Source organism: Micromys minutus (genome assembly GCF_963924665.1).
Source record: "Micromys minutus genome assembly, chromosome: 3".
NCBI lineage: Eukaryota > Metazoa > Chordata > Mammalia > Rodentia > Muridae > Micromys > Micromys minutus.
The window spans coordinates 73283143-73297713 of NC_137972.1; the positions used below are offsets into that span (position 1 = coordinate 73283143).

At 38.3% G+C, this 14571-nt stretch overlaps 1 protein-coding gene across 1 annotated transcript in view; it reads right to left on the minus strand.

Moving 5' to 3' along the window:
* Positions 1-7652: 7652 nt before the first annotated feature.
* The window catches only part of MCTP2 (multiple C2 and transmembrane domain containing 2), a gene marked incomplete at both ends in the record, with an annotated part of 166161 nt that continues 159242 nt past the window's right edge, over positions 7653-14571 (minus strand). Inside the window, 2 exons of the mRNA XM_080913856.1 lie at positions 7653-7721; positions 9888-9985. Coding sequence (XP_080769982.1) covers positions 7653-7721; positions 9888-9985 — 167 coding nt within the window. The remainder of the gene's footprint in view (positions 7722-9887; positions 9986-14571) is intronic.

The following is a 14571-nucleotide window of genomic DNA, read 5'->3' on the forward strand; positions in this document are numbered from 1 at the left end:
CCTCCCTTTCTATTCTACAATTCAGGGTGTGTCCTGCCTACCTTAACTTCAGGCAACCGAAGTCATGCTCTGTACCTCTTTGTCCTTGAGTCTTCTGGGCTTGAAATTGTGGATTTCTATTTTTACACATAAAGCAGTTCAGGAAATTTCTGTCGGCTTCACTTATAGTTACAATTTATGCCTCGACATGGATAATAAAGGGAATAGACCTTCTCGTTCATGAAAAATCCAAGTGTTGGCATCATGAATGGTTACACATACCCATACTGTTGGGCTTATGTGCCAAAGGGTTATCTTGTAGAAATGGGCACAGGGTCTGCATTATCAGCTTTAGTAGAAATTGTCAAACAGCTTTCCAAGGTAGTAGCATCAACTAAATTTCCAGGTAGCTGTTTTTATATAGTTTTGTTTGGTAATTTCAAGTTTTGTTTTTCTGATATTTAAAGGTATTGGCCCATGTTATGCTTATTCCCAGAAAATGCCTATTCACATTTTTCTTCTGAGATATGTATTTGACATTTTGTGATATTTGGTATAAAAATTATTTATTGGAATATATGTAAATATAGGTAATAGACTATTATATATAATATATAAACAATGCAACATACATAAAGATAATTTCTTATATATGTATTTCCATTTTTAGAAGTATTTTGAAGAAAAGTGTAATTCTAGTCTTCTCCAAAGCATTAGTGTATTCCCTTTGAATTAAAATTCTGTTTATAACTTGACCTTTTTCCTTATTACAAAGTATAAATATGTTTTCTGTCTTCCTGAAAAATTTTTCTTGCTAAACTGTTAATTATGTGTGAGATGAGATAGTGGCCAATATTTTCTCCACATTAACATTAAAATAATCCGGGGCCATTTTATACACACCATTTCATCTGCACCGAAATGATGTGGCCTCTGACATAGTGAGTTTACTGTCCTGTGTTTATAACCAGTTCTTGACTTCTCTATTTGTCAATTTTTGTGCCCATGTCATGTTATCTGTTAAAATTCACTTTTAAAGGATTTTCCTTTTTATTCTCGAGATGCTAAATTTCTCTATGGTCTTAGAATCAGCTAATCAATTTCTGCATAACTCATCAGAAGTGCCTTCAGTCTTTTGACACTTATGAACACATATTAACGTATGACCCCCCTTATGTTTTCTGTGTAGTTGCTTCTATAACTTTTACTCTGCACCTATGAGCATCAGGGAGTTTCTTGAATATTTTTCCATTCTTTAATAAATGTCTTAAAGTTTGGAATGATGATTATACTTTAAGACATGTGGATAAATGTCATACATTTAGCTACGTATAATCCAGGCAACCTTGTAAAGAATTGGTGTTTTTCCATCTTAAGTTTTTAGACAGAAATCTAATCCTAAATTATCTATTATTACGTCCATTATTAAAGCACCCCAGTCAGTCACATTTGGTATGTTCTTTAAAATGTTAACAATGTGTGTCTTAGACAGTCCATGTAAAGGAAGTGTAGCAAACTCCATACAACACAAGCCTGCTTTAAACTGTTGCTTTAGAATTTCAGCTTTAGTTGATTTATCAGTCAGCTAATCAACATACTTTAAGGAGGCATTTTCAGCTGTTTGGTTTCCAAAGTGTGTAGGAAATGGGCAAGCTGGAACAGAGATCCTTTCAGTTACTTAGCATGGCTAATACTGCTTAAACGTGAAGGTTTTTTGTTGTTGCTGCAGATAGCTAGACATAGAATTTATGACACAGCTACACATTTTTCCTCATTAGAATCATCTTTGATTCTAATCATTGCCCCCTTCTGTCTCAGTTCCCTCCACTGAGATGTCCAGTTGTGCAACATCTGCTCTTCAATCTAAACCAGCTTTTTATTTATCCCATATAATGCAAGGATCCTCCCAAAAGACCATATCATTTTATAAATATTACTCTGTTTTCAACTTATGTGACTTCACTGGTCATACCTGGTACATACATACACACACACACACACACACACACACACACACACACACACAAATCTCTTCATTTTCTTTTCTTATTCTCCTCTCCCCCTCCCCTCCCCCCCCCCCTCTCTCTCTCTCTGTGTGTGTGTGTGTGTGTGTGTTTGGAGTCAAGAGTCAACCCTGGGAAACTTCTATTGTTGACCTCTATTAAAGTTTAGCTACATTTCATTTATTTTTCTGTGTGGGTTGTTAGGCCCAGGTGTGACACACTACAAATCTGTAGGGATGCAAATAATTTGTGAAAGTTGGATATTTCTGTCCACAATGTATGTCCTAGGGTTGAATTCAGGACACCAGTCTTGGCAACCCACACCTTTATTTGCTGAACTCACTATCTCCAGTCACCTTTACATTTGGTACCAAGGTCTCCCAATGAATTCAGTGCTCCTATTTTTTCCCTAGGACTGAATCCCCTGAACCCCAAGGTTCCAATTGTCTCTATTTCCCAGCCTTTTATGTGGGAGGTGGGAATCCAATTATGATCGTCATGCTGACACAACATTAATTTGACAAATCAGACATTCACACGGCCCTACTGGTCACACTCTTGACCATTTGATGATTATATGTCTGAATGTTGTTATAGAGATACATTTTTTTTTTAATTAAACAGCAAGCCTTTACTGAATTTAAGTGTTAGTCTGAAGTGTACTCTTCCTGGATATGGAGTGTTTCTACTTTGAGGACTTGATTCATATGGTGTTACCCACTCATTCCTCCCACTGGAGGCTCTTCAGGCTCCTCAGGTTGAACACTGATTCTGCTGTTTCTCCATGGCTCCCATACACTGGTCTTCTCACATCTGGTTCTTTCCTTATCTCCATGCGTTGTTGTGAAAGTAAGTTCTTAAGTTTTAAAAAGTTTTTAAATTTTATTTAAAAATATTTGAAAATTTGAGTTTGCTAAACTTATATTTGTCTATGAGATAAGGAGGTCATTATTTTATCCATAAAAATATTAAAATAGCTCAAGACCATTTTACATAAATGGATATTGTGCAGTTAAATGATATAGCATCTGATATAGTATTTCTTTTTATCTCTTGTGTATAAGCTATCCATGATTTGACTTTTTTTGTCAACTTTGTGCCCAATACCTGTTCTCTCTCTAGACTTGGAGGAAAGCTGTAAATTCTCAATATTTACTTATTTATTTTTTTTGCTTGAATCAAATAGTCATCTTTCACCTTGCTGTCTTCCTGGTCAAGTAGATGTCAATTTCTCATTTGTTTCTTATGAGTCCCAATTAAACTTTTATATGTTTTTCTCACTATGCAATGATATAAAAGTCTAGGACACCATTCATTTATATCAGGATTACTGCTTAGAGAATTTTTTTGCACAACCTAATTGCTAAAGCACACACTCCAACTAGATTGAAAGTTTTATGAAACTTGAAAAGAGTGTGCTAGCTGCTTGAAAGTATCCATTTATTATCTGGCTCCATCAAGAGAATGTTGTCTGTTTGGATTGGGTGTATCAATCTGTGTTCAATATTCACTAGGAAGTTACAAGAAAACAAGAATCAAAATGTCACTTTAAAGTTCAGAAATACTGTATTTTCTATTGCCATGTAAGAATTTCTCCAAATGTAAGACATTGCATAATTAAGTAGTTGGTCACTGGCATATCCAGAAACCATATATATCACAGAAAAGAAGCATTCTTTTCTGCAAGTAATTATTGTCCAGGATAAACACCGTTGATCTTTCTGGGTTATTGCCCCCACCCCAAAGCAAGATATAAAAAGACTCCAAAACAAATGGTCCATGATTGTTCTGTTAGGCGCTTGTTTCTGAGTAGCTTATAGTCTGGTAATTCTAGTAGAGCACAGAGGGGTCAAGGCCTCTGCAGGGTCTGACTTATACTAGAGCTAAAGAAGATTTTTATTGATATTTTGGTGTATCCTTTGGAATGAATTTATTCAAACCTTCATCTCAAATTATTGGCTAATGCTTTCCAAAGGTAGGGGCTTTGAAAGGATGAAGCGACTTCACAATGACCATATGGGTTCTTTAAGAGATGTGGGTGAAGACTCACCAATTAACGAGTGCCTTCCTCATCTTATGCTGTATCAGGAAGGAGAAACTCATACAGCACAAAGACAATGATGATATCATCAGAGCAGGAGAACTTCCAATGGTTGGAAGGAGAATAGCATCTACTTAGACATTTGGGGAAAGTCATCACAGGTGGAAAGGATAATATGAATGAAAATTAACCCAGCTCAATAAGATCACTACCCTTCCCATGACACATGAAATATTATGCAACATGGCCACCAGGATAGAAGCCATAACTCATCTACTCCTGACTGACTAGAATACATATGATTATTGATGAGGGAAAGAACAAAGACTAAAAACAACAATATCCAAGAGAACCCTGGCCCCAGACCAGGAGACAAGCCTTTAAGACTATCCTTTAGCAGTTCTAAAATGGTGAGTGTAGAACTAGGAAGGGACCATGAACACTTCACAAGACTTTAACATTCCCAATCAATTATCTTTAAGTCAAATAGTGTTACTAAGTAATATACTAATTTCAACAAAATTATTAAGTGGCTATCACATTCTCTCAATAATGGATCTGCACTGTGCATCTCGTAGCCCACCTTGCATATACTATCTGCCTGTTAGTCACAGAGGAGTTCCCAATGTAAACCAATATAGGAAAGACAGTTGTGTACTGATAAAATAATTTACCAAGACATAAATAGATGATTTATTGAAATACACTCCAATTTCTAGAGTGAGACTCTAGAGAGAGAAAATCATGCCACACTCACAGAAGCAGGTGGATGTTATTTTCTTGCAGGAAAAGGAAAAATTACTTGGTCCTTTCATTGTGGGACTCCTGGATTGGCCCATATCTGAAGGGACAAGTAAATTTCTTGATACCTTGCTAAACAGCAAGTTTTAACATATAACACAATTTATGCTTTAAAGTCCGGCCTTTTGTGAAAAGTGCTGTGAGTGTTTAGGGGTTAGGCTTCAGATGTTTGTATAAGGGACCTTGGGTCACTAGGAAACCAAGTTCCAAACACTTGTGGCTGGACTGTAGTTGTGTGAGAATTTCGTTTTCCTTTGGTTCTTTTGTTTTATAGAGTGGCCACCAGTTATCAGATTTATGACTGTGGTGCTTTAGTAACATGCATTTTACTGAATACTTGTCTCAATGCATACAAACTGTCATGCTGGCAAATTTGGACATGCCAAAGGACTTCATTCTATAAGTTTAAATTGCCATAATTCTCAGAAAGGAGAAAAATCTTGCAGCAGTTCATAAATTTTGGGGTAGAACAAATCTTTCTTTTGTATATCAAACAGTGGAGGAAAGAAGAAGAAGTTCATGCTAGTTTTGGTCCTATGAATACAAGGAGAATAATTCTGCCCACAGCACTGTGACAGGCACTTCTTCAAGATGGAATAAAGTATTACATTATACGATTTGTCACTCTCTGAGATGCTAGGCTAAGACAAGGCATGTAAGGATGAAACCTGTACAACTGTAATAATTGTATAAATCTTAACATTTTACTTCCAACAAATACTCATTTGCTCACAAGCAATGTTGATTTCATCAACTATAAATTGTCTTCTGTAGGGAGTGCAGAAAAAGTTGGCCCTGTCTTGCTCTCAAATACCAGCTGGCATTTGTGTCCTGAATTTAATGCTGTGAGCCCTATTGGGGCTATAGAGGAAAGAAGTCTCACTAATGATACCTTCCTGTTGGGAAAATTATTTCATTTGAAAATTCTAAAGGAAAGGAACAGCCATGAAGGATGGGTGCCACATTTAAATAAATAAGGGGTTATTTGGCTCCCTAAAGTCTTCATTCCAATGGCTGATCATATCTCACATGACGGCTTCGAGATGTCTGCCTTGGGTCATTACTAAATGACAGACTATGCTAAACTGGATGACAGGAATAAGACAATGAGGTATTGTTTACACAGAAGATTGAGTAACTGGTTAGACAAAGATGTTCTCGGGAATCTATTGTATGCACAACTAACAGATTTACTGGGGCTTTTAGAATCTCGTCAAGGCTCTTTTGCAGCCAGCTTCATTAACTTGAAGTAAATCAAATCGTGCAGAAATCAGGCGCTGCCACAGAGAAACCAGCAAGAATATGAATTAAAACCGACATGAGATGACAAAAGTTTAGAATCTTTGGCATTTTTTTTTTTTTTTTTTTTTTTTGTAAAACACTTCGTTTGAAGATTATTGAATTACAATGCAGAACCAAAAAGAAAAAAAAAAAAAAAAAAAAAAAAAGAGCTAAGCACAAGTAAATTGTGTCTTCTCACCTCATCTTTTCTTTACAATACATATTCAAACGTGCATGTAGCAAGTGTATTTCGATGAAATATAGATTTTAAAGCTTGAATATCATTTTAACAAAAAGATAGTTGTACAATTTTTACATGCATGTAACTTTTAAACTTGGCACGGTGAGCTGTGGTGTTGTGGGGTACCCCAGATTCACATACTATCTACAAAGGATTGTTTTGGTGGTTGCTCAGTATGAACGAGATTTTTGAAATAAGCTTCTATTGTCTGCATCTTATTTTGACCCTTAGAAAAATAAAAGACAAATTTAGAGAGGAAAAACGTTTTAAAGGTCTTCCCGAAACATTGGGCAACTGAAATGATTATATTTTACTAAGAGTTTCAGTTAAGTAACCCCCTTCATACTTTGACCTTCCTAAATAATTTCAGAATCTACTAATTCATCTGCCCCAAATTCCTGCATCTCTAAGGATGCACATTGACATCTTGTTTTAGTTATAAGCAAAAAGTGATGTTGGAAGAAATGGCATTTCACAGAAGCATAATACTATCATAAACCCTTATTATTCCAATGAGTAATTCCAATGAGTGACTCCTTGGGACCTTCAGGGATAGCCCTTGCCAACACAACTGAGATGTGATTCAAACTGGCATCTAATACTAAGGGGTCGCCAAAAATAAGTAAATAGCATGTCTGTAGTAATCACAGCTGAAAGCTTCCTAAATATTTGAGTTAATTTGGAAATCACTAAACATTTATTTTCTAATGTACATTATTGGTAGATAGAGGAGAACAAAATAACATGAAACAAGTCGGGGCATAGAGACTGGAAATAACCCAACCTTTGTTGATTGTTGGTTTTAAGACAGAGTTTTTACTACAGAGTGGAGGCTGACATAGCACAATTCCTGAGCTGGCACTGAGCTCGGATGATCCTACCTTGGCCTCTTCATTGTAGGGTTAAAGGTGTGAGCCACCAGCCTCAACTGGAAATAACTGATTCCTAGTGAAAATTCACTGAAGATATTGAAATAAGTTCAGCATCATCCTGGAATCAAGTGTTCCCCTGGCTGCTCTCCAGGATGATGTTCAGACATGTGGACACTTTGTTTTATGTCCTAATAATGGATGAGAGGCTCCCACAGTCTCAGACTCGCTGCCTTTTGATGGTTTGGTTGTCTAGGCATCTGGGATACCCATTCGTAAGGACCTGTTTGCAGATGTGCTTGCATCTGGGTATGTAAAGAGAGCAGGATGAAAAGGCTGCACAGACATCTCAGGACACCTTGGTACCACTAGAGCAGCCTGCTTCCAAGTCGGATTGGCTGCACAGTGGATGCTAGAGTCCTTAGTCTCTGTGAACCCTAGACAGTACTCCTCTTCTTCCGAAGTTGGCTGTGGCTGCCACAGAGCTTCAGCTCTGCATACTGCACCTGTGAAAACAAACAGACACGATGCTGGCAGTTGGGTAACCCTAGCTCACCACAGAGTGTGTTAATGGCTCCCCAAGGACACAGCAAAGCAAAGGAAGGAAGGTTCAAAGGTAATGAATCATTTTCTAAACATGGGGCCTTGGGGGGATTAATTGCAGGAAGGGTTTCAGAAGTCATGCACCATTTCTGGAAACCAAAAATATTAGAAGCAGATTATTTTTTTCTAATGAGATGCACGGGTTTCTTTAGATCCCTCTATAGCTCACCACTGCTGCCTGTTCTTAGTCTTGCTTATTCCAGCTTTCAACTGTAAATAGCTTGGTAACTGCCTACTGGGATTGCTGATTTTACAGCATTAGACAATGAAAGAGTATTACTCATTTCAAAGTACCTACAATGATGAGGAGAAATTCAGTGTCTTACCGAAATTTATTCTATACAGGAGGAGGCAAAGTACTGAAATTGATGCTAGGCCCAAATTTATATAGATGTTACTTATAAGTAATCTCACTTACAGTGTAATAGCTAGATTATCTGTGATAAACCAGGGCACTTGTGGAGTCCTCAGAGGCAAATTGTCAGTGTCATTAGAAAGCACCCTTGATGGGACACGGAGGCTTATGCTAATGCGTGGAATAACCTCATTCAAATGCTTTGTCATATGTATCTCTCTGTCATAACGCCAAAATATGCCTGGATGACACATTCCAAGGGCTGGTGGCAGAACCATGGGACTGATGAACATTTCTATTTACGGATGTCATGTGAATTTGCACGGTAACCCATGTTAGAATATATTGCAAGCATATACTATCTCGTGTAGGTCTGATATGCTGGGGCCTGAATGGATTTATTTAAACTATTGTGTTATTGGTCACATGTGCTCCCTACTTTTAGCATTTCTGCCCATTAACATTCCAAGAATGTTATATCTAGTCCTATAGTAGCCTATACTCTGCCAATATCAGACAAACAAAAAAAGTCTCCCCCCTACATAAAAAGTTCTTCCCATCTTGTGTTTTGTGAAAGCCCCCCCCCCACAAGGAGGACAGAAGGTAATGTAGCTGCTAAAATTAAATACAAAATAAAGACCAGGTCATTGTTTCCAATTATGTCGTGTAAATGCTAGAGACTAGATATATCTTTAGAGAAGTAATTTTTGCAGGTTCATGTCATGAAGTACAATTAAAGAAAAAGAACCGTAGAGTACATTTTAATCCCTAGAATGTAGAATGAAGAGACCCTTGAGACCTAAAAGCCCCATGTGTCTATAATCCACCTGAAGATGCTGTGAAACCAATTATGCTAGGTTGGTCCAACGATGAAAATCAATACTTGATTTGGGGTTCTCTCCGGCAACAAAAAAACTGTGCCTTTGATCACCTTGATGATACTTCATGCCATGAGACCCCCCTTTACCTATTCAGTGGTCACTCTTTTCCATTAGAGAAATCACTGCCTGCCTGATGTCCTTTGGCTTTGCTGCAGACAAATCTGCAGGACCCTGGATGAGGCCATTCTTTAGGACTTTCTGTTATTGGTGCCTTTGTTAATCTCCATGCAGCCACAAAATTGAGACACTGCTGGACAAAGTGGGCATTACCTGGGAATAATACTGGTGATTGATCTTAAATTTGATTTCCTACCACTTCTTCCTCTGTGTGCATTAGAGAAGGTAGAGGCTTTGTCCTCTGCAATCTTAAGTCTTTCAAGGAAAGAGGACAGAGAGGAGGCTGAAGATATAATTGGGGTAAAAGAGGAATACAAATGATCCTCTTGTCTCCTACTTCCCTAAATTACCTGCCCTTTGGAGAGCTGAGAGGATAAGACATACCCCCTCCTTCACAGAGCCTAGGAAACTCCTCTCAGCTCTTCTTGCTCTCTTTAGGGAGGGAAGTCATCAAAACAGGACCCACTTCATAGTCCCAGAGCTGCTCAAGATGAGTTCCAGCTCCAGCCCTAAGCCGCTCTTTTACAGGAGAAATTCCATCGGTCACTTCATGCTTTGTACTAAGGGCCCCACCTCCCAGAAAGAGATCTTTAGACGTTTTCTGATTCTTTATCTCAGTTACCTACACAGGCATAGTCATGTGGCCTTCCAGTTCTCTAGGGCTGCCAAGAACTCAGTGTTGGTGCCCCTGTAGGTGGTCAACTATCATCACATACCTTCTGAATGTCCGAGGGCACCCTGGAGAGAAAGTCTAAGAGCTCATTATTGTCGATAGAATAAGGATTTCGAAGCTTCTTAGTAAATTTATTTATTCCTGCAAAACAAAAAAATGATGCATTTATCATTCATATACCTACCTATTTCTATGTATCTATATTTATCTGACTCTCTCTCTCTCTCTCTCTGACTCTCTCTCTCTCTCTCTCTCTCTCTCTCTCTCTCTCTCTCCCCGTCTCTGTCTCCATCTCCCTCTCCCTCTCTCTCCCTACCTCCTATCTGTCCACCATCTATCTTTGAAAACATGCCTAAGTGAGGGAGGAGAAATATTCACAACTAAAAATTAGTGTGAAAACAATTACTGTTCTCCCAATTGTGCACAAGTTGCTGTCATGTGGCATCATTCACAACAACTTCTTCCTGAAAGGATGGAGGGCCGTGCTGTGGAAGGAGGGCTCTGCCTTCTTCAGTTTGAAAATCCCATTACAATGTCAGCAGCGGAGCTGCAGAAACATGCGCGAAAACAGGGGAACTGATTGGTTCTTCTGGTAACCACTGATTAAGAGCCTCCTCTGCTATGGAAACAAATGTCCCAGATGGGAAAAGGCCTCTACTAGTCAAAACAAGTCCCTGCTTGGATGCTCTGGACCAAACATAGCTGTGGGGAGAGGAGGGTGGAAGCTTCGGTGGGTAGAAAGAAACTGCAGCAATCGCTCCCTTTATTCATTTTCACAGGCTCCTTTTCTCTCAGTGCAGAACAGAACTTGACATGTTGATTGCACGTTGCTGGCAGAAACTGTGAAAAGTTATTATTGGAAAATTATCTTATTGCAGTGACTAACTTCATTTATGGACCTCAGCTCGGGCACACATGCTTGTCCAGGCAACAGAGTCCACACTAACTTAGAAAGGCGACAGTGGTAATTAGAGTGAGGTTCAATGTTCAAGATGCCAAGTGACCCTGCAGCCTCTGTCAATCTTGGGCTGTGCATCTGGAGTTCCTGGACATGCCCAGGACATGGATTCTTCTTCAGAAAAAGATTCCTCCCAATCTTCTTTTGTCTTCTACTCTGTTCCTTGGGGTTACTCTGCCTTATCCAGATCTCTCTTAGCTATAGTCTTTTCACCAAATGTCAACCCTTTTTTTTTCATGTTGAGTTTTAGATGCAGAAAGACTAGGTGGCCTTCTGAAGTTTTGCCACGGGGTGCTTGTTTAACAAGGATAGTATCTGAAGGCCCGCCTGTCCCAATGATGCTGAATGAATGCTTAGCTTAGTTGTGCTCTGAATGGCTCCTACTCAGAAGCCAAGTTCAACAGTCCCCATCACATAAAAGGTTTGATGTTTCCCTTTGTTCATTAAATATGACTTTGCTTTCATCTAAGAACTGGACTTCCTGCATGGCATTGTACCTGACACAAAGACAACCTCCAGTCCTTTCTTTGGGGGGTCAGATTTACATCTGCTTTGCAAATGGGAGCCAGCCATTGTTCATTCGTAAAAGGTGGCTTGGTGGTTAGGCTGGGGAAGGATCTCAGTAGTGTCCCCCTTGCCTTCAAGTCAAAGCTGCACTCTCCCTTTCTTCCCTCTACCCCCACAGCAAGCTTCGTGTTTGGAACTAAAACTCCCCCCCAGCGTTCCTTTAAACTAAAATACTCTCACTGTGTTATTCTAAAGACATTTAATTGTAGCATGGGCTTTTTGGCAAAAGAAAACAGACAAGGCAAAGTGATGAAGGGAGACAAAGACGTATTGAGAAAAGATGTATCTTCTATTGTTAATTATATATAGTGTGCGCATCTGGAGCCTTTACAACGAACAGCAAGGCAGGGATAATATCACAGCCGATCAAAACACTGCATTCTTAGTCACTGAGGAGATTACAAACCTGCACAGCAGCTCAAATGCACCCATAAAGGCAGAAGTAGTCCACAATGCAGTGAGACTATGCTTGAAAAACTTGGAATAGAAACCACAAGGTATTCAGTTTGCATGCTTCAGAAGCATAGCTTATATTTAAGGTATCTTGGGTTCAATGATTTGAGATATTCTACTAAATTATCTGTTATTTGAGATCAAGTAGAAAGAGGACATCATAGGCTCTTGGTCAACTTTATCAGGTAATAGGTCAACAGCAATGGTACAGGCATACCTGGGCTCCCATTCAGAAACATCACTTAATACCACTGGGCCCAAGATTTTTGACAATGAAATCCTCATAATAAAAACAGTCCCTCTGTAGTTTCCAGGATTGATTATACAATCATGTTAAGTAATATGGGCAAATATTTTATAAATCTGCCATTACCCAACAATAGAGAGTAATTGAACTCATTGCTGTGGATATTAATTAGACAATAACCCAAGGAGGTAATGACAGAAAAGAAAGTTCCTTTTGCTATTATGCATCACCCATACTATTTTGAGACCACATACCCAAACATGGAAGTTGTATCTTGATCCAGTGAATACTACTCCTAACTGTAGGCTTTATTTTTAAACTGAAATGATAGACAGAGATTCACTGCTGTAAATACTGTTAGGTGAGAAGGAAAAACAAACAAACAAAACCAAAAACAAAAAAAACAAAAACAAAAAAAAAAAAATGAGGTACAGATCATGGGGTATGATGTTTGGTAATGGCATTGTTGAGTGGTCCCAGACTACACAGCGGATAGATCAGTTAATGGAGCTGAAGTCTGCAGAAGGAATTGTGTGGCTGCCTGGCATTTGCATAACACAATAACAAGTACATGGCATAGAATGTCACGGCCTATCAAGCACGTGGGTACATAGTGTGCAGGTCCAAGTATCGCACTTTGGTTGAGCGTAGGTCAAGGAGCCGGGCTTATCCTATCAAATGCTGAGTTCCTTTCATGTGACAGATGTCATGTTCTCAAACGGAAATACAAGATGAATGGCTCAGAGTTCCTCATTATACAAAGCTCAGAATGTAGTATGGAGAGTTTCTATCTACCTTGTAAAAAGTGGAAGTGTGTGAGACCAGAACTGGTTAGTACTAATGAGGGCATCCATGATGGAGGAAAGAATCAAAGGAATTAAGGGGAACATCTCAGAAAGTGGGGAAGACTGTCATGCACTAAACTGAACAGTGGAAAATGTATGGCCTTCTTAAAATACTTATCACACAGGCCAACAAAGTCCCCTAGAGATTTCAGAAACGTATTTATCATACAAGTCAACAATGTTCCAAAAAGAAAGATTCCAAAAGATGATTTTAGATTTTCCTCATAATTGACCATTTGTGGCAATTCCCATTGTCACTCTCCCTAAGTATAGATGTGGTGGGGGCCACAGCAGGTCACTTTATAAAGCACAGTTATGAGTTTGTAGAGTCAATTACTCATATTTTCAAGTTCTCCTTACATACTGTTTATACCCACATACCTCCAATACACAGTCCAGAACCAAAGAGTAAAGGGGCGGCATTTCACCTGGTGAAACCTCACAGTGAATTTTCTGACTTCAGCAGTATTTCCCATGAGGGTCCAGAAATTAAGCCATTTTCATGGGTTTATCTCAAATAATTTCTGTCCTTGAAATGCTTGTGCAAAAGGATTTGGTGTACATAATACATAATCTAGTGCATGTAAATTTAGTTGTTTTTTTTTTTTTTTTTTTTGAAAAAAAAAAGTTAAAAGCCATCAATCTGTTTTTGACACTAACTCATCTTGTTTAGCAATCAACACAAGTTAACAGGTAACTTTTAGAATAAGTCATGTAAACCTTAAAAAGTCAGAAGGAGCAACCAGAGTTTTAGGTATCTACATGTAACTTTTTCTATGCGATAAAGTATGAGTTTACAGGAGATATATTTAAAAGACATGCAGGAGTATTCTCTGAGCCTATGCTAATGAATAATGAACTCACCTTAACTAAGGAGGGCTCACAATAGGATTGCAGAATACATTCCAAAATGCAATGCCTGTTTTGTATGTGGAAAAGAGGCGAGCTGTCCTGTATTGATGGATAAAGCTTAAACCCTATTACTTATTAGTAAATTCATTAGTAAGCTATCCAAAATTGTCTACCACAGAACTAAGCAACCAGGATGAAAAGTTGAAAAGATTTATTTGGGACAATGAGAGTAAACCAAACTCCACACTCTTTAATAATAGCCACAAAGTGAAAAAACAAGTAGATAAATATTTTGTTAAGTGAATGCAGAGAGATGTTAGAAAGATTCCAAGATGTGTGACTATAAAATCAGGAAGCAAAGTGATTGGGGTGAAGAGAAAAGAGGCATGGGATTGCCAAAATTGACAATCAGAAAAGTAAAGACAACCATGCAGTTTCTCCATGTCTGAACTCCAGATCCCTATATTAGACAACCAGGAGTCAAAAATATTAGCAAAAACAATGCCTGTCATGAAACTAGGCTGACCTTTCTCTTTTTCATTCCCTAAAAATAAAATATGGTAATCATTTACCATACATTTGTATAGTTTTATATATTAGTAATGAAGGAGTGTTTTAAAACACAGAGGAGAGTATGAATAGGTTATAGACAAATAATACATCATTATATATGAGACTTAAATATTTAGAGGTATACATATTCCAACAATTCATGAAAACAACCTTCAGAGGAAATAAAGGAAAGAGTTTAGCAGCCTTCTTCATAGAATAAAGGATGCACAGAAGAATTATCAACTATGCAAAG